This window comes from Rhodamnia argentea, chromosome 2, assembly GCF_020921035.1.
Source record: "Rhodamnia argentea isolate NSW1041297 chromosome 2, ASM2092103v1, whole genome shotgun sequence".
In the NCBI taxonomy this organism is placed as follows: domain Eukaryota; kingdom Viridiplantae; phylum Streptophyta; class Magnoliopsida; order Myrtales; family Myrtaceae; genus Rhodamnia; species Rhodamnia argentea.
In genome coordinates this window covers 33,761,549-33,780,441 of record NC_063151.1, presented here as the reverse complement: position 1 = coordinate 33,780,441, position 18,893 = coordinate 33,761,549, and the positions used below count along the sequence as shown (strand labels likewise).

The window sequence follows — 18,893 nt, the reverse complement described above, 5'->3', positions numbered from 1 at the left end:
AAGGAACACGAAGGATTAAACCATCAGTCTGTATTAGCAAATGACACGATTGTGTAACCACCAAAATCCTGCGTCCAACGACTTTACGATGCTTTATGTTTTATGTTTAAGATAACTCCTTAAACATCTTCAACAGCCTCCATTTTGTTAACATGTCTCCCTGTGAAGTCCCTGAAGTTTGGATCCTCTAAACGGGAGACCAGGTCAACGCATCGATGCATCTTTAGATGGAGTATCCATGCTCAGAGATGCTACCGAACAAAGATTTTTTCTGCTTTCAACTAGGGAAAATACTTCAAGACCTAAGGAACGGTGTCTCATGACATTAAGCATGAGGAGGGGACAATGGGTCGATCATGGACAAGAACAGGATGGGAGACTGCAAGTCAATATCAGTCATTCCGAAAATTTTGCACATAATGGAAGAGTTTCAGAATTCACAACTTTGAAAAAGTATGTGTCAACAGGTCATACAGAAAAGGTACAAAATTCCATGTGCTTCTTGTCTATTACAAAAATTTCGCGGATCTAGCTCAGAACGCTCAAGGGCTATTTCGCACTACAATTTTCCACCATAAACTGTTGACATCCCTGTTGTACCCTGGGATCAAACCAAAATGTAGCCAGATTGGTTTAGAATTGTGTGCTGCATCCTATCACTGTATGTTTAACGAACACGGCGAGCTTTTTCTTCTTGTCCTATACCAAGCGATTTCTGTGCATTCGCAATTCCCTCTGGATCTGTCAGGGGAGAAAAATATGTCAACTCAACTGAATGCGAAAGCAAGAATTCTAGTGATGAGAAAAAGAAAAGAAATCCAAACCACAAATCAGACATTTCCACTATCATCCCAAGAAGGAACAAAGTGATTAAAGCTTCACTATCGAGTCACTAATTTCCACTTAATGTTGTCACTACCAGAAAACTGAATTACTTATTACAGTTTATAGGCTACCATTTGCACATTGTCACATTGGCGGCCCTTTTGTGTGTAGAGGAAGAAATACCAGATGGTGATTCAGGTGAAATACTTAGCAGCAACAGGTGGGAGGAATTTATTGTTCATCTGATTCTTGCATCATAATATACCTTCTGTGTCATACACACATTGATAAGCACCTCCATCCTGCGGTTATACTAGAGCTCTCACCTGATTGGAGTGTAGACAGGTTGGAAGTACCTCTACTTGGACTCAAAAGTCAAGAAGAAGCAAGGAAGAGGATCAATTTGATAATCCTCCTTTTCTTTGAGATGGATAACCATGGAAAAGAAATATGTCCAGAACTACATGCAAAGTAGTCCATTATGAATTGAAGGAAGATAACCACAAAAGCCAACATCCTACATGAATGTTCTGCACTTGATGCACGGTTAAAAGAAATCACAGGCACAATACGGCTATACACAGAAAGTAAAGCTGCTCAACATCAAATATTATTAGAAATTTAGAACTTGTTAGTGCTGAAAGACTCGAACTAGTTGTCTTGACAAGAGGAGAGGAGAAAATGTCAGAAACAACCTACCAAAGAACTGGGTGAAAATGCGTGTAAAGAAGCTTAGATTCCTGGAGACATTGTATGCCATGGCAGGTGGAAGAGGTTTGACAATGGTGTCAATGCTAAATACCCGCTGAAGGAACTGCAAGTGCGATAAATATGATGTATCAGAAAGTTATATCAAAACAGAAACTAACAAAAGAAAATTAAATTACACATGACAGGTAAAATAGCCAAGTCAAAAAGTCATGAGGGGAAAATGTAAGGGATATAACCAACAAAGAGCTGTACATAATACATGTCATAAACGAGGAAGAGAGAGGAAGTGCAAGCGCAATAACAATGACACCACCAAAGGATTTCCCACAAGCCGAACTGGTTTCATGAATCTTTCTCCATCCCATGTCATAAAGCATACATCTCAAAACAATGGTACAGAAAGCTGTAGCCTCCCCTCAATAAAAACTAAAAACTCACTGACAGAATGATACAGAAAGCACAGCATTTCTGTAATGCACATAAAGGATACATCTCAAAACAATGCTTTGGTTAATAGTGCCATTTCCATCACAATTGAGTAGGTCCAAATTTGATATTCATTTCATCATAACAGTAATGACAAGATAAAAGTACACTTGTCTTGATAAGATTAAGCATCATAATATACATAGGATATTAAGCTTCTTGTCATCATGGGTACTCTTTAACCTTTTCTCCTACAAACCTCGCTCCTATCTGAAAGAATCACCACCCTACCAATAAAACAGACATCAACAGCTTGACAAAGGTACAAATGCCGTGTGGCATTGTGAATGCTTGCGCACATAGACCGCACACCAAAGACTTCCATCATGCACGCATACGACATTAACAGCAACTGCATCCATGTGAAGGTTCCATAAACGAACAATCCCAACAAGATAGAGGTGAATGCAGAACCTTAGAGTTAGAATTGTAATTCTAATTCTAGCCAATATTAATGCTGCTTTACCTGTCCCTCTAACAAACAAAAAAAACAGTTAATTCAAGTACTGCTTTTGGCAACACTCTAAAGTAGAACGAACTTCAATTATGGCAATCGACCATCCGATGCATCATAGTCACATTAGACAGGTCCTCTGACTCACATTGATTTACGAGCCGTGAGCACTCAAGTGATAACTCCTGCAAAGTGTGTAACCTCATACAATACCCGGAAACCTAGAAGGACAGTGATGAATTTTGTGGTGGAAATTTCACGCCTTTTAACAGCCATTGACCACAAAATATTGTGCAAGAAAGTACTGCAACAGCTAGTCCACCAACAACATTCATGACTCGCAGTATGTTCAAATGGTTACCACATCTTGCCACAAAAACACAAGATATTCCGAGAATTGTATCATCGACAAGGCACAGTCGCTGACTACTACAGCCCTCAACAGAATAGGATGATGCACAATTGAAATTTCCGGATTAAATTCACTGGAAAGTGCAAAGCACACTGCATCTACATCCTTATATCCCAATAATTCACGAAATGCACCAAAAAGAAACACCAGAAAGGTCCAGGATCGCTTCGACGCACGCAGTACCAGATTAAGCACATACAGAACACTACCTACTTCAATGAATTTAGAGCTTAATCGAGGTTATAAGAGAGCGAACCTTGTAATTCCGCTGGAAGCTGTAGCGGAGCTCGGGATCAAGAGCAGAATCGTCTTCTTCGTCGGCGTCGCCGGGCTTGTTCTTCTTGCGAGGGACGTGCATGGTCGGAGTCTGTCCCGGTTGGCTCGTGACTCTGAGCTTCGCGTCCTTGAATTTGTCCGACTGGTCATCTTCTTCCACTCTCCATGGGGCTTTAGAAAGCAGCTGTTTCTTCGCCTTGGTCATTCTCCTTCTTCTCCTTCTTCTCCTTCTCCTTCTCCTTCTCCGTCCTCGTGAAACTTCGGGCGTTTCTCTTGTTATCTAATTGGCTTCGGATATGAAGATGATGACAAGAAGAGAGAACGGCCGAGGTTTTTCCCCCGTTTGGTTGTGGGTGGAGCATATTCGCGCTCGGGAACGGAACACACCAAAACATGGAAAACGCTAACTTCCCTCCTATTATACTCTACTAGGGTCACGCACATGTAATGTGCGCCTAACATAAAAACCAGCTTTGAACATTTCTAGAATGTAAAAAAAAAATTTCCTTTCAATTTTGCCCTCGCAAAACTTTCATAATTTTGAAAACGCCCTTACCTCGCGTGACATTACAAGCAAGGGGGCTCGGGCCACCGATAAGCCAACTCTGCTGTCGACCACCTCGCCCGAGGGTGTAAATATATTTTCCTTCCAACTTCACCATCACTAAATTTTCATAAGTCTGAAGATGTCCTTTCTCACGTGACATCACCAATGAGGTTTTCAACCCTCCGGCAAGGCCAGATCTAGCTACTAGCCAGCCTCACTTGAGATCGTGTGACCTCATTAAAAAAAAATGAACAAACAAGGAAAGAAACAAATTAGAATAATCATTTAAAAATTATAAAAACCATCTACGTCGGTGCCGGTCTTGCCACGTAAAATGATTGACGTTCATATAAGTGATTTCATATCAAAATTAGCTAGAGAGACTATATTGATAAATCGTCAACTAGGACTAAATTGGTACAAATACAATGAGTTTTGTACTTTCTTGGTAATTTTCGCCACTAAATTTCTCGAGATTAGTAAAAAAAACACACACAATACTTTTTTGGCGTTGCACTTGAAGTAGAATATTGTAAACCATGTATACAGAGAATAAGCACCTCCTTCTCATCCAATTTTGCTCCTTTGCTAGTACCGACGTTTGGAACACAAACAAAGAGAGACCAACCATGTGGCCGAGGAGGTACAACAGTTATTGTTTGTTTATCAAACTAACATTCCATTCATGTCCACAGAAATCACAAGAGAGAAGGAACACAGTCCAACAAACAAATCCCAAACAATTTCAAAACAAAATAAGCTCGAGAGATAATAAGATGAATTATCCAAATAAGGTCAAGGGAGACACACTCTTCGAGCACACACTAAGGCCTCCTTTATTGCTACGGCTTTGCCTTTCGGCGATGTGAGCCTAAATGCAGCATTCCCAACACATCACCGTTTAGAGTAACAAGGTTTTTTTTTTTTTTTTTGGTCAAAAAAGTAACAAGGTTGAAGGAGCGCAAATCTGACACATATAAGAGCAAAATTTTCACGAAACTCCTATTATCTCTTTCGAAACTGGACTTGTACACCAGCGAAACTCGAAGGAAGCGAAACCTTGAAATTATACACACAAAAATCCCAAAGTCTTCACTGGATTAGGGTAGAAAACTCGCAAAATGGGAGAGAGATGATTCCAGATCTAGATTAGATCATAAGAGAAAAGCTCCTTAAAATGAGAGGAAAGTAAGAACAATAAAACAGAAAATTAAATCAGCCAAAGAAAAGCAAAAATGGAGGGGAGGAAGATAGCCCAAACTTTTCCTCCGTAGAGGTTGAAGAAGACGACGCATGGAGATAAGAGGAAGAGGAGAGAAACCAAAGGGAGGAGAGAGAAAAGCTACAGGGTTTGTTAGACACAAAAAATCGACCTGTGCTTCAAATAGTCAGAAAATCCATAAGAATGGTGTGTTATCGAACTGCCCGAAGAAGAACGCGCAAAGCAGTAATAGCCAACATCATGGTGCAACCGATGCTTTTCAAAACAAAAATGTTGGTGACGCTGCATGATCAACACGTCACACCGACAGATATGCGGAGTAAATAAGCCAGCAGTTTAAACCTTCCAAAGAATAAGAAGAACGATGACCGAAGTCAATCCGAGAATTTAAGGATAGAGAGTACGGAAACAACCGTCTTGTGCTTTGTACTTGGCTATATATAGTCGGGGACAACTCTTTGTAAAAGATCCAACAATCACTAACACTTATCAGTTTTACTCTGCAATTCATTTTACTTGCCCTTACATTTATCGCTTTATCTTTATCACACAATTTATCTTTCCGTCCATTCATTTATTTACTTCTTGTCCAGAATTGCCATAAAAATCCATTTACTCATTAAGTCCGAAGGCTCGACGTGTTCGATGAAAGATTTTTTGTCGTGGGCATTTTCGACGAAACAGGGTTACCGAAGACGAATTTTCTTGTGATGAACCTTTGCCTCAAAAACCTCTCAATGATGGAATACGGTGGGCTCACCGGGCAGTTAAATTAGTGGGACGGGGTGTTTTGGATACGACATGAGCACTGGTGATAAGGGACCCAATGGCCGTGCAACCACTCCCTCCCTCGTGTGGCCAAGCCAAAGGCTAATGTCCTCCTCAAGAAGTCAATTGAAGTCTGTCCCTCTCAAGACAATGAATCTTGAACTGGAAAAGACGCTGTAATTCCGACCGAAAAAAAAAAAAAAATGATGCTGTAATAACGAGTGTCATCGTGGCTTGGGCTTCTCTGTCGAAGCCCATTGAGATCTTTTCCGTAGCAATGCTCGATAAAAAAAAGTGCGACTCTTTGCGTAGATTCGCCCCCATTGACATTAAGGTAATTGTGAGTATCAACTGTTCTAAATATTTAACTTGATAGACGAAGGCGTTGTTCAATATTTAAATATTCTATAGCTCTCCCTCACGATTTGTCTAGCCTTTTTTATACAGCACTAAGTGCGAGCTCAGAAAAATTTGAACTCATAATCTGCTACTCTGATATCATGTGAAATTTTATAGAGTTACTAATAACTATTTAAAAGCTTTAAGCTATTAGATGAATGCATGATTTTATTATTTATTATTCAGCAATGTCCGTCATTGCACTAAACTTTCTCTACCGACATCCCAACCACCTCCGCCAAAGCAGCAAGAATGACAAAAGCACCGTGAAATTGAAGGATGACCCTAGTCAATTTCCGTCGCTTTAAGTAACATCTTACGAATTCTTTTTGGCGTTTGCCATCCACCAGCCCCACATACCAAACTTTTGCTTACGTCATAATTGGTCCCCACATATTTCTTCCATCACGGCCTATCATTACGTGCACTTTCTTCCTTAACATGCGGCGAGAGCTAGTTATTTAAAGTCCAAAAAGAAAAAAATCACTCAAGAATAGAATGTCCGGGATAATTAATGATTTCATCACACGATTTCTCAAAACTTGAGAGAGGGGAAAAAAAAAGTTATAATTTATTGGGTACAGTTTTCTAGATTTTGTTATATTATTATAAAGAAATTGTCAGCCTATCAATCCGACGATACTCAAAATTATTTTTGACTACAAGATTTCTCAAATCAAAAAGCATTTTATGTAAAACACTCATTAATAATATATGGATCTACGGTTGATATTTTACCGTTTCTGACAAGATTGTTAGGAAAGTATTTTATATTAGTAATAATACTTATTAATGAATGGGATGCAAATTCTCCGTTAACGTGGCCTGGTCATATGCACGTCGTAGAGCGAAAATAGGGAATTAATTCCCCTCCCAGCAATATAAATGAAATTACCCACCAAAAAAAGAAAAAAAAGGATTCACAAGTGAAAAGAAATTCATTCCCTCTTTGCGGATTTCCGTAAATACCCCCCACGAAGGGGCCACTGAAAAAGAAAAGATTTGTAGACTCTAGGGGCAAAAGGGTCTGCCGGGGCGAGCCCTGTGGCTGGGCACGGTGAAGTGGCGCAACCTACCCACCTGCTCCGTCAGGTAGCCGTCGCACAGGAACGCCTTGGAGAAGCCGTCCTCGATGGCCCGGTCGACGTCGTGCACGAACACGTCCGTCTCGCCGCTCTCCCGGCTCCGCGCCATGAGGCCCGCCGTGTAGATGGCGCTCATCCTCCCCGGGGCCTCCTTGTGCCACCCCGTGGGCGCGTCCACCATGATCAGGTCCCACTCCACCTCGTACACCTCTCTCGGGAATCCCTTGTGCGCCAGATCGCACTTCGAGGACCTCGGGTCCGTCACCGCCTTGCACTCCTCCTCGTCCCGGAGCTTCATCAGCTCGTCGGCCTAATGCATGACAGAAATTAACAATTTTCCCTTTTCCAGAATTACATCGAACACCGATTCGACAAGTCAGGGCGGAGGACTGACAGCTACAAGTTTCGCGACGCGGAAACTTAATTGCAAGACGAGAAACATACGATTTTTCAAAACGATCCTGGGACGAAGTAAAAGAGTCTTGCAATTTCGGTAGTTAATGCAGTTTCTGGTCACTCGGTTACCTGGGTGACTTTGGTGTCGTAGTTGACGTGGAAAGCCTCCAACGTGGGGAGCGCCCGGGTGATCTGGTCGATCCAGGCCTTGTCCTCTTCGAGAAAGACGGTGCGTCCCCCGTGGTTGAGGGACGTCCACATGAGGCTGTCGTGGCCGAGGCCGAACACGAGGAAGTTGCACGGCGACTTCTTGGCCAGCACCCGGAGGGAGACGGAGATCTCGTCGTACGTCTGCTGCGGGGTGACGTTGGTGGTGGCGTAGTGGACGAGCGCTTGGGCCAAGGTCGGCGGCGTCTTGGTGCACGCCGCGGCGGCGGTTGCGGACGGGCAGCCGTCGGTGGCGGCGGCGGAGGCGGGGCCGGCAGAGTCGTCCTGGGCTTGTGCCTGGATCGTCAGCTCGGTGTCGGACGATGGGACGGGCGAGTAGAGCTGCTGGGAAGAAGGGAAGGTAGTGCGGACGATGAGGAGGATGAGGAAGAGGAAGAGGAAGCTGAGGAGGATGATCTTGGCGTTGATGGCGAAACGGGTCTTGCCCGCGTTGTTGGTGTTGGAACCCATTTTCCGGATACGGGTCTGGAGGAGACGACCCGATTCTGTCCTTGGATTGGCCTTGATGGTGCGTTCCGACAGAGGAGGGAGACCGGAGGACTGCTCCGGTCTTTTGCTTGAAAATCTGTATGAGAGAAAAAAAAACAGAGCTAGCTTTCTGATCCGTCTTCACTAAATTGTCTATAAAGAAGGTGAACCTGCTCCCCTGTTTTCTAGGGTTTCTCTTCTGTTCTTTCATCTGTAGGACTTAAAACTTACTTGACTTGGAATTGTGCAAAATCCGAGGATTAAGGAATGACCTGTCCGAACCATGGCAATAATACGGGCACACGTGTCCCACGCCTCATAGGATTGGTGGGTCCAGCTGCTGTAACCTTAAAAAAGAAATCATCTGTCCTTTTTTTGTTTTTTGTTTTTTTGTGGTCTAAAGTCATCAGTCCTTATATACACAGTCTTTCTATACAAAGTTCTTAACATGACTTTTTAGGCTTAATACTCGAAAAAATCTCCAACATCAACTCTTGGCTCAATTATACCTTTTATCTCGTTAAAAAATCTCTAATTTTAGCTGGTCCGAATTCTACCCTAGACCTTTTTTTGTCCCATAACACTTTAGGCCCAATCCTAATTTTAACCTAATTTTTCTTTATTTAAAAAAAAAACCCACCGTTAGGTCATGTTTTAATTTTACTTTAGTTTTTTTTTTGTTTTATAAAAGATCACTAACTTTTACTTGAGTCCTAATCTGCCTCTATTAACCCTCCTTCAAAATCCCCCAATGATTTTGCGCTCGGTTTTCAATTTCTCATGCTTGGGAATGTTCTATTTCTCGCGGTCAGAGAGCTCGCACTCGGGATACTCGAGTAGCTCGTGCTTGGGAGTTTTTCATTTCTCGCTTGTTAAGGAGAAATTTTGGACGGAGGATTATTGGGAGCAAATTTGTGGCTCAAGTAAAAAAAATTATGGTTTTTATGATATCATAAAAATTTTAGGGGAAAAGAGCAACTGGACGGTAAAATTGGGATAAGACCTAAAATTGGAAATTTTTCATAGGACAAATAAAAATTGGAAATTTTTCATTATAGAACTAGGATAAAACCTAAAGTTGAGGGTTTAAAGAAAAGTCTAGAAAATAATAAAGTTGGAGGTTTTTTACCAGACAAAAGGTAGAATTATGAAAAGAGCTACAATTTGAGATTCTTTAGGGTATTAGACCGATCTTTCTGTGAACACGCTGCTTTGGGTAACCCATTTATCATGGTGCAATCAGCATCTATCAACATTAGTAAAGATGATTATGATTTGGGAAAAGTCGATTAACTATCCGGATTCGTACCGGGTCAATACTTGACAAGGTCCAACTAAGAACCCGCTCCATTAGGTGGGTCTCGTTGAAAGTGTGAACTAACATTTGCTGGCAAACGGGCAAAGAGCTAGAGGATTAATATTAAAGTAAAGAAATTGGGGTAATCATGCAGTGTTCATGGAGGCGTCTCTCTTGGAGAGGAAGCAAGAGCGAAAAGGATGGGTCGCGGTCGATGTTGACGGAGAAGCTAACCCGTTTCTGGCGGGGGCGAACCCGGTTGGTGGATCTGCTACTTGGCACTAGCGACTCAAGACTCTGCGTTTTGTTTTATCAGAACGTGAAAGGGTTTGATCATAAACTTTTTTATGTTTGACTCGAATGATTGGATTTGAATCATTGAAGCGTTCCAATCGGGGATGGGATTTGGCGTCTGCGTCGGTTGAGTTTCTGGGTGATGGAGTGGTTGTGGCCAATTGTTTTTCTCTCGTCGTATGAACAGTCGTTGACTTTTTTTCTTTTCTTTTTTTTCAAGTTTCTGTTCCTCCAAGATGATCGAGACATAATTTCTTTTTCTTGCCCGAAGGGAAGAAAGCTTTTGTGAATTGCGCCTCCCCCCACCAACCCCCCGGAGGTCCGACGATGCGATGGTCCATCGGAGCGTTAACAAACCGGCGAAATGACGGCCTAACTTCTTCGGTTTATTTGAATAAGATTTGATTATATGGGTAACAAATAATTTTTTCCCCATTAATCGTGGAGACTTTGGTCCCGGAGTAGCCTATCTCAATGTCCTCGAAAAGTATGCCGCTTTTTTTTTTTTTGGTCGAATGGTATGCCACTTTACGTAGTCGAATTTCAGCTGCTTTTGTGAAAATACTTTGAAACGATTGTGATAATTTAATTTGAATTTGGATCTTTGTTTACTGTATTCCTTTGAGGATGTGAATAGATATAGGAACCATTAGAATGCTGGTCTCTTTCGATTGAGAGAATTACAAATAAAAGTCCTCAATCTATTATAATTGTGCCAATAAGCAGCAAGCAACAACATGCTCTTCCCATTTTGTTAAATTAGTTTTATATTTTCTTATCCAATCAGGGTTTATCTCACCTCATGTCCGGGAATTCTAATCCAGCATTTTATTTGGATACATCATCCATGTTTTTCAAGTTTGAAGGCCGTTCTCAACAATCGATAGGATAATTTGTCCATCCGAATTTAAATTTGGACTGCCAAACACGGCTAAATAATATAATATGAAAACAAGATGAAATATGAGGATTACTTTTGGTAATTCCATTAGGCGACCCTCGTTGTCATATCTCTTCGACAAATAAGTTAGGGTTTTGAAGCACCTCCTAAAGAATCTTATCAAGTTGTCAAGCCACACCATCGGTAGATCCATGTAGTATCGCTATTCTCACGTACATTCTCCACCTAGTTAACCCCAAGACAATAGATTTACTTTACTTTTAAGTTGAGAAATTAAGGTCTAGAGCACTACCAAAGTGCCTTACATGTTTAGTGAATTTTAACATAGAAAAGTGACATACGTAATGTGGTTGGCAACTTTTGATTTACTCGTAACATTCATACGGGCTTGATAATCTTCCTATGCATGACAAACCTTTAATGTTGGCGGCAACTTTTTCCGTAACTTTTACTATGCTTGGTAACATTTGACATAGGAAAGATGAGCGCTGGCGTGGATAGTAACTTTCCATTTACCAGTAACATTCATTAATCATTAAGGCAATTAGTAGTTTTGGTACAACATTAGATACAATTGAATACATCTTCTGCTACTTTTTACATCATGAAGTAAGTTTTCTATAAGTCACCGTCGCATAGAAATACACTTGCCAGCTGCCGCCATCCAAACAGTTGGCCTGAGATTTTCTTGACATCTAAGCAAATGCAGGGAGATATCACAAAGCACATCTGCAGATATGCAGTAACATAGCCCAACTGATGTAAATTTTTGTACAGACTACAGGTACATTTATACGCTCCTAATCTTGCTGAGTAGCAGAAGAGTATGTCTGGAACAGGTAATCCAGGATCTTCTTGTAGTCACCCATCTTAGTGCCTGTGTTAGGATCGATTATGAAAGGCACCTGCGATTCAAGACGTCGCATCAAGTTTACCCCTTATGGTCTCATTGATGTCGCATCATAGTATGTAAAATGCAGCTGGAAAATCGCATGATCTGTTGTCCATGCACTAACTAACCTCTTTTGATCCGGCTAGGTCCATCAGTATCTTTTCCCGTCGAGAACCACCTCCAACATTTTGCAGGACGTAAGGGAGCTCCAATTCGCAGAGTGCCTCGCGAACAATTCGAGCATACTGAGAAGACGGAACAGAGAAATATTTAGGGGGCAAAGAAGTTAACATGAATAAGTAAAAACTTTCCTTTGTTTTCACCGACGAACGTGCTCATTAATGTAGATGGATAATGCTTTGATACTCTGAAAGGAAAGTAAGTTGGGACTTCTGGGTACAGCAGGTGATCAAGGAAAAAGGATTCCAGGAGTAAGCTGTTCAAAATGGCGCTAAATTCTGCAATTTACTAAGATGGATACAGAAGCTTCTCCAATTTTGAAAACTGAGTAGGACATTATCCTCGATATAGACTAGCAAAAGCATTGCATTTCCTTACAGGATTGTTTTCATATGAGAAAAGTTCCAACATTTCTGGCGGTTGGTCTCGTCTTGCCTTTTCCCATAATGTCATTCCTCTACCTGCTCTAAGAATTGTCGGCATCCATCCCGTGAATAATGTACTGCATATCAGATAGACAGAAAGAGAGGAGATGAATGAAGTCAAGAGACGCACAATATATTAGTTGTATTACATAATTATGACAGCCAAAGCATTAGGCAGTCCAAACTCTCTTAACTTTACATCTACTACATGATATATGTACACCTCAGACCAATAAAGAATGCACACACACATTCAAGACCTAGATTACAACAGCATTTTGTTAACCACTTCCAAAGTTTCCATTCCAAGAGGTTCTCTTATTTCTACAAAAACAAAAAACAAAAGCCTCAGATAACAATGAAATATTGGGAAATTACCAAATGTTATCTTCAACTTTCCATTAAGTCTCGATTTTTTTTCTTTTACCATTCCATTGAATTACAGTTGGTCCTCTATGTTCAAAATTCTACTCTCCCCTAGTTTTCAAAAATAAAAAATACGATTATGAGTGTTCTTGTTGGTAGATAGAGACGGCACATGGTACCTTTCAAGTAGATATCAATAAATTCCTCTAAATTCTCAACCACGTGAACAACTGATATATGAGTGTTCTTTGTGGTAGACAGAGAGGGCATACAATACCTTTCAAGTAGCCCAGTGCTCGGGCTTGTACCATTCCCATATTTCTCAAATAGGTAATTGACTATGTCACCTGTCCAAACACAGAAGAATGTGCCATAATTTAGAGCGTCAAGGCTTCAAAAGGGGGAAAAACCAGCAGCTGTAAATTAACTCAATACTGTAAAAGAAGTTCTAGAAACTACCTAACTCTACATTATTTGTAAACAACATTATGCACTTCACAGAGCTACAAACAGTAAAAAGTAAACATCAGATTGGAAATTGTACACCTGGCTCTCCTTGCGGAGGCGCACAGTCTCTTTTATACATCCAAGTAAAGATCTCTTCTTGGATAACAACAAATTCAAGCGAAACATGGATCATCATTCATTCATTAACTGCATACACATGCTCTTTTTGAGCAATGGCTACATACACATCTGCAGTCTCTTTGCAGCCACAGTGCTGATCAGAAGAGATCGGCACTATCTTCGGTACTACCAGAATTGTGTAGATGTTGGACATGGAGGAGATTAAGAAAAGAAGCTCCTAGAAAATGGTAAATATAGATCAGATAAGGCCATCTCAGCAGGAAACTTTTGTACTATCAAAATTCTCTCTTTTGCTTTGTCCCTAAGCATCTTTGCCAATCCACTTATTTTTCCAGAAAACTAAGAAGATTCATTGCAACCAAGAGGGAACATCCTGCAGCGTGGTTTCAAGCCATACACATGAGACCTCAGAAGCTCCCGGATTCCCCCTGAGCATATTTTTTTGAGAGGTCTAGTTACCTACGTCTGTGGTATTGAAAGCAATCAATAGAATGAACATGTACGAGTTGTCCCTCGAAATCGAGATGGAAACTTAAGTAGTATATAAGTTGCCATCCGGCGGCGAGTGTAGTAACTAGTGGTGAGGCCAGTCATTAACTTTAATGGTTGCACAAACGGGATGAGAAATAGAAGAAAAGGCAAAATAAAGTTTTAGAATGTTGAGTAGCAGTTCTCATCCAGGTCACAGGAAAATCACAGACAGTCTGGCAAAGATACACAAGGTTAGATATACAGGATATATGCCATTTCCTCCAACTTCCTTCCCATCTATGATATCCATGGACCGTAGAAAGTAGATCACTCGAGTGTCAACCAAATCAAGGATCTTTTGGTGTGTCCAAAGAGAACTCAGAGTTCAATTTTCACATGATGTGGTTTTTTTTTTTTTAATGCAATTGTAAATGTAAATGGCAAAACAATGGCAATAGTTCCCTTTAAAAGATTTCCATCAAATATAACTGTTCAACTTACCACTTTCATAAATCGAGACGCCAGTGTTCGGGTCAATCAGGAAAGGAAACCTGTGAAAGGTCAAACTGTAAGGTTGTACAAATTAAATGCATGGAATAAACCATATAAAATATTCCTCACCTCATGCTAAATTCTAGAGTAAATAAGGAAAGAACAGTTCTGAAATGCCAAGGACAATCTACACCACCAGGCTAAAACATCTCACTGCTTGGTTGATTTCTATTCTTTATTTACATTCTAATTTAACGGATTCGTTTGCAGTTGACTAGGGATTATAAGGAGTTCTGGGTATTCACTCCAAGGGAAACTAGCTCTAGTCATCATTAGATATTCAATACTTTTTGGATTTGTACATTGAGTTCTTTTCTTCTTCTTCTTCTTCTTTTTTTTTTTTTTTTATAATGTTTGTGACAGTTAGAGCCAGATATTTTCACAATTCCCAAAACAACTAGTTGATTTGCAAATACCACATGGAAAACTCATATTTGCACTCACAACTGGGATGTAAGTGTTGCAATATAGATGATTGTCTACTTTACAGATGATAATTAGGCTCAAAAACACTGAACCCCACGAGCCTCGAGGTTGTCATGTGCACAGTTCAATGTGGCTCAGAAGTTTTTCTGTACATAAATTAAATGCTTTTAGATCTGATATAAAGATGCCTAATGAACAATCATCATGCACCTTAGACGAAACGGCTTTGCGAAGGAGATACATACTGCTCTTTACCACCGAGATTTCTGACCAGTTCTCTATGCCTTGCAGACCCTTTTGGGCAAGGATAGACCTGAGTACCCACAAGAAGGAGTTAATAACAGGAAACCACACTAGCACGGATCTAGAACTAAGTGGGGGCAAACTTAATAGCTAATGATACATCTTTATAAATCTTACTAATCTAAGCAAAAGTTAATAGGCCTTTTGTATTCAAAACAAGGGTTTTTTGTACAATAACAAATATTATTTGTGTGTGAACTAATTATTTATTGATAACTACAAGATTGTCTAAAATGGCTTCTAATTATGGGGGCGACAATTAAGTACATGTGGAATGATAGCTTCTCTTGTAGCTTTTCTTGGAATTCCTATGGAGACCAAATTGAGAACTATTCAAAAATGTAAGTTACATTAGTAGGCCATGGAAAAAATGCATGGGGGCAATTCCTTCCCATCACATAGGATGGATCCCTCCCTGAAGCCACATGATGATGTTACGTGGACACACGGGAAAGGTCACATTGGTTCATGACAACAAATGTTCTTCTCTGTCAGGCTTAAAGAAATATAACATGTAATCCTAACAATAATGGCATAGCAGATCAGATTATCTCAGCAGCTAATATGATAATTATATTTTGATTGCTGCTGAATGATATATTTCAAGAATGAAAATATCTGTCAAAGTATATGGTTCGATGCAAAAACAAGATGTTATTTATAACAAATAGTTTGGTTGGTTGGTTAATTGGTCACTTCTTTCATGAAATGGGTTGAATTTGTATTAGTCCGGATACAACAAAGTAATTCTATTTGGTTAGAATTACGCATTGAATTTCTAGTAATAGATCCATAATAAAAAGGTGTTTGTGATTGTTCCAGAAGAAATGAAACAGAAGATAGGTAGAGCAAGGACAGTTATTGTATGAGGTCTACCCAATGCTAGATGTAGAGGCGCATAATAGATTCATATGAACATCATAAGCTGTCCCGCAATAAAACCCATTGTTGCTGATACCTTCTTCTCGATTCCTTCTTCTCCTTCTTCCATAATCCGGGCTCTAGAGATTAGTTGGTGGTTCCAGATAAGATAGGTAGGTTTTTATGACTAATTGTGAATGTCTCGATGCTCTAGGAATAGAACCTCTATCTAATCTTTCACAAAGTTAATTGGGCAGAGATGAAGTCATTTGCAATTTCTCTTCCTCTATCTTGCGACCCTGAAATCTTAATAGTATTCAAAAGGATAACATAGAGGTATCTAGATACAAATGAGATTTTAGCAGGAATTAAATTAAATAATGAGTAAGGTAATGTTGTTTGCTTCGCTCACCTCGACAGAAAGATCTAGCTCAGTCATGGCCTCACGGACCCTCCTGCAAAAGGGGCATGCCTCTGTTGAATGCAAAATAAGAAAAGAAATGTCGCTAGATCTTTCAATTACAAGACATTAGAAAATAAAATTTGGTGACTAACAATAAAAATATCATCACCTAGCAAAACATGCTATTTTTATTCTGAAGAAACAACAAGAGAGAATGATTAAAGGGGCTAATATTGGAGATTCACAATGGCTAAACATGGCTTACAGCCTATCCTTTCTCATACACAATCCACTCCTCATAGATATCCACTAAATAAGCTAACATCTAGTTCTGGGGTTGAGAGGAAGTAAAGTCCCCCCACATGGTCTGTCTGCTAACTACAAGAAGAACAAAATCTCCCTCAATTGACAAGCCGTATATGGTAAATAGAGTGATCGTTAAAGATCCTTACCAAATTCAAACAATTGCAAAGGCAGAGGAGGATCTGAAACCGTGATTTCACCATCTTTCAAATTCATTACTGATCTCGAACCCCACAGAAATCTTGCCAAGGTGGACAAGGAAGAGGTTGCCACCTAGTACCGCATTACAGGAAAAGCATTAAAATCCCCAGGGTCAAGCATAAGGTAAATGAAAGAGGTAATTTTTCCTTAAAGTACAACCATAAGTGGCCACGTAAAAAAACTCAAGATCAATTATTTAGATATGTTGGGCACATAAAAACCGGAAACAAGATTACTCTCTTCTTCATACCATAACAACTGAAACCAAAATGATATTCTTCAAGCCTCAAGATTACAATGAATTCCAAAAGGAACCGCGAAAGATAATAGTATGACCGTACCAATAGATGAAAAGATCTCCCTCACACTGTTGAGCCACAGATACTGGTTTTACATAAATACTACTATCTAATGAACAAATCATTTTGAATGTCTCAACAAAGTACCTCCAAAGCGTCATTCCTTTGACCGGAGGGATCTCCTCCCTACAAGAAACAAGAAAGCTCGGTTGATGTGGAGAACCATAAGCACAATATAACAGTGAAATAGAGTATCCGAACCCAAAAGAGCCAAAGAATGCAGCATGCCATATTAACTACCCTAGTGGAAAGAATGATATTTGCAAAGGGAATTTTCTAACGCAATAACGGGACCTTGGATGCTGAAAGAGTAATGGTTCAAAATACAGTTCCAACATCTTCTTTATCCTAATTAAGTATAGGAATCTCCCTAAAAATCGGATTATCACTAACTTTTTGCTAAGCAGAAAGCTCTTCGATAAGCTAGTGATGGCAAGTGCCAGACTCTCGACTAAGTTGATGAAGGCGCAAGATCACCCGCTCTATTCTACTGACACTGAAATCAAATTGAAGGAGCGACGAACTCACGGAAAAGAGCTTGAGCAGGGGACAGAGCACGGACAAGAAGCTGGTCGAAGGGCCACCACCACTCTGTGCATCCCGGGCGGAGATAATTGGGTCATCAGAGTCCGCTGATTTCGCTTGGAACCTTGTCTTGCGACGAACCCATTTCCCATTTACTGATGATGCTCGTCGGTGAAGATGGATCGACGAGAATCGTGGGGAAAAAGATTGGATCTTTCCGTTGAAAAGAGGGGGAGGTGGACCGAGATTTTGAGGGGTAGAGGATAAAAAAGTGAAGGACATGATCCTAGGCTGTCGTTTGCCCTCGCCAAGAAAAAACTCAGATTTCTGCACATTCTGCCCCAGTTGGTTGTCTTGCTCTGCCTTCTATGCCATTCGCGGGAGATATTTTTTTTCCCCCCTGGCGGTTTATCATCCAATAATTTGGCAAAGGAACTTGCTTTCCGTTTGGAGGCGGGGGCAAGGGAAATTATAAGCGGGGGGGTGACATTTACGAACTTGACAAAAAGGTTTCTTTTGGTAAGAAAAGACCACAATTTTCACCAAAAAGCACTTTGAAGAGTTAGTTCTTCGGCATAAGAATTTGATCATATTAGCAAATCCTAGTGGTACTGGAACTCAGAAGAGGCCCATATGTAAACAGGGGTTTGGACCACTGTATCTACACCCTCCTGAATTGCCAAATGACGGCGGATTTAAGTACATGCAAAAGAAGTGACTCTGACGGTCAATCCTGAAACATACATGTTCCTCTGGATTTGCTTACATCCACAAGAGTGACAAGACCAGCATTTCAGTATCCACCTCCACATGCGAATGTCGCTCAACCGTGTGCAAAAGTGCTTACCAAGTTCAACCATGCTGAATTGCCAAATGACGGCGGATTTAAGTACATGCAAAAGAAGTAACTCTGACGGTCAATCCTGAAACATACATGTTCCTCTGGATTTGCTTACATCCACAAGAGAGACAAGACCAGCATTTCAGTATCCACCTCCACATGCGAACGTCGCTCAACCGTGTGCAGAAGTGCTTACCAAGTTCTACCATGCTGGAATATATTCCAAACAAGTCCTTCGTAAAGATTGACAGACCATGAGCCCACTCACTCACTGTTGCTTCAACAGTGGCGTGGATACATTTTCAGATCCAAAGCCGCTTAGAGGTGGCCGGTCTGTAAAGTTCTTTCGAGTGTCTTCTCCTCTAAAGCTAAGAAGCACACTAAATTGCAGCATCTTTCTAAAGAGAAATTAGATGAAGAAGCACTGT

The 18,893-nt window shown here is 40.5% G+C and overlaps 3 protein-coding genes across 3 annotated transcripts; all 3 read right to left on the bottom strand.

Annotated features, from left to right (window-relative positions):
* Positions 1-408: 408 nt before the first annotated feature.
* Positions 409-3,458, bottom strand: LOC115738646. The gene is made up of 3 exons (XM_030671334.2): positions 3,145-3,458; positions 1,525-1,639; positions 409-741 (listed from the first exon to the last, which is right to left on the bottom strand). Exons 1-3 carry the CDS (start codon positions 3,367-3,369, stop codon positions 668-670), a joined length of 414 nt encoding a protein of 137 aa, XP_030527194.1. The 5' UTR covers positions 3,370-3,458; the 3' UTR covers positions 409-667.
* Positions 3,459-6,873: 3,415 nt separating this feature from the next.
* On the bottom strand, positions 6,874-8,449 carry LOC115737609 (glucuronoxylan 4-O-methyltransferase 3). The gene is made up of 2 exons (XM_030669812.2): positions 7,711-8,449; positions 6,874-7,495 (listed from the first exon to the last, which is right to left on the bottom strand). Exons 1-2 carry the CDS (start codon positions 8,257-8,259, stop codon positions 7,112-7,114), a joined length of 933 nt encoding a protein of 310 aa, XP_030525672.1. The 5' UTR covers positions 8,260-8,449; the 3' UTR covers positions 6,874-7,111.
* Positions 8,450-11,483: 3,034 nt separating this feature from the next.
* Positions 11,484-17,943, bottom strand: LOC125313912. Its single transcript, XM_048275089.1, has 10 exons — positions 17,628-17,943; positions 17,187-17,225; positions 16,689-16,812; positions 16,246-16,307; positions 14,915-14,982; positions 14,193-14,242; positions 12,910-12,979; positions 12,220-12,343; positions 11,790-11,906; positions 11,484-11,674 (listed from the first exon to the last, which is right to left on the bottom strand). Exons 1-10 carry the CDS (start codon positions 17,904-17,906, stop codon positions 11,570-11,572), a joined length of 1,038 nt encoding a protein of 345 aa, XP_048131046.1. The 5' UTR covers positions 17,907-17,943; the 3' UTR covers positions 11,484-11,569.
* Between the last annotated feature and the right edge of the window lie 950 nt (positions 17,944-18,893).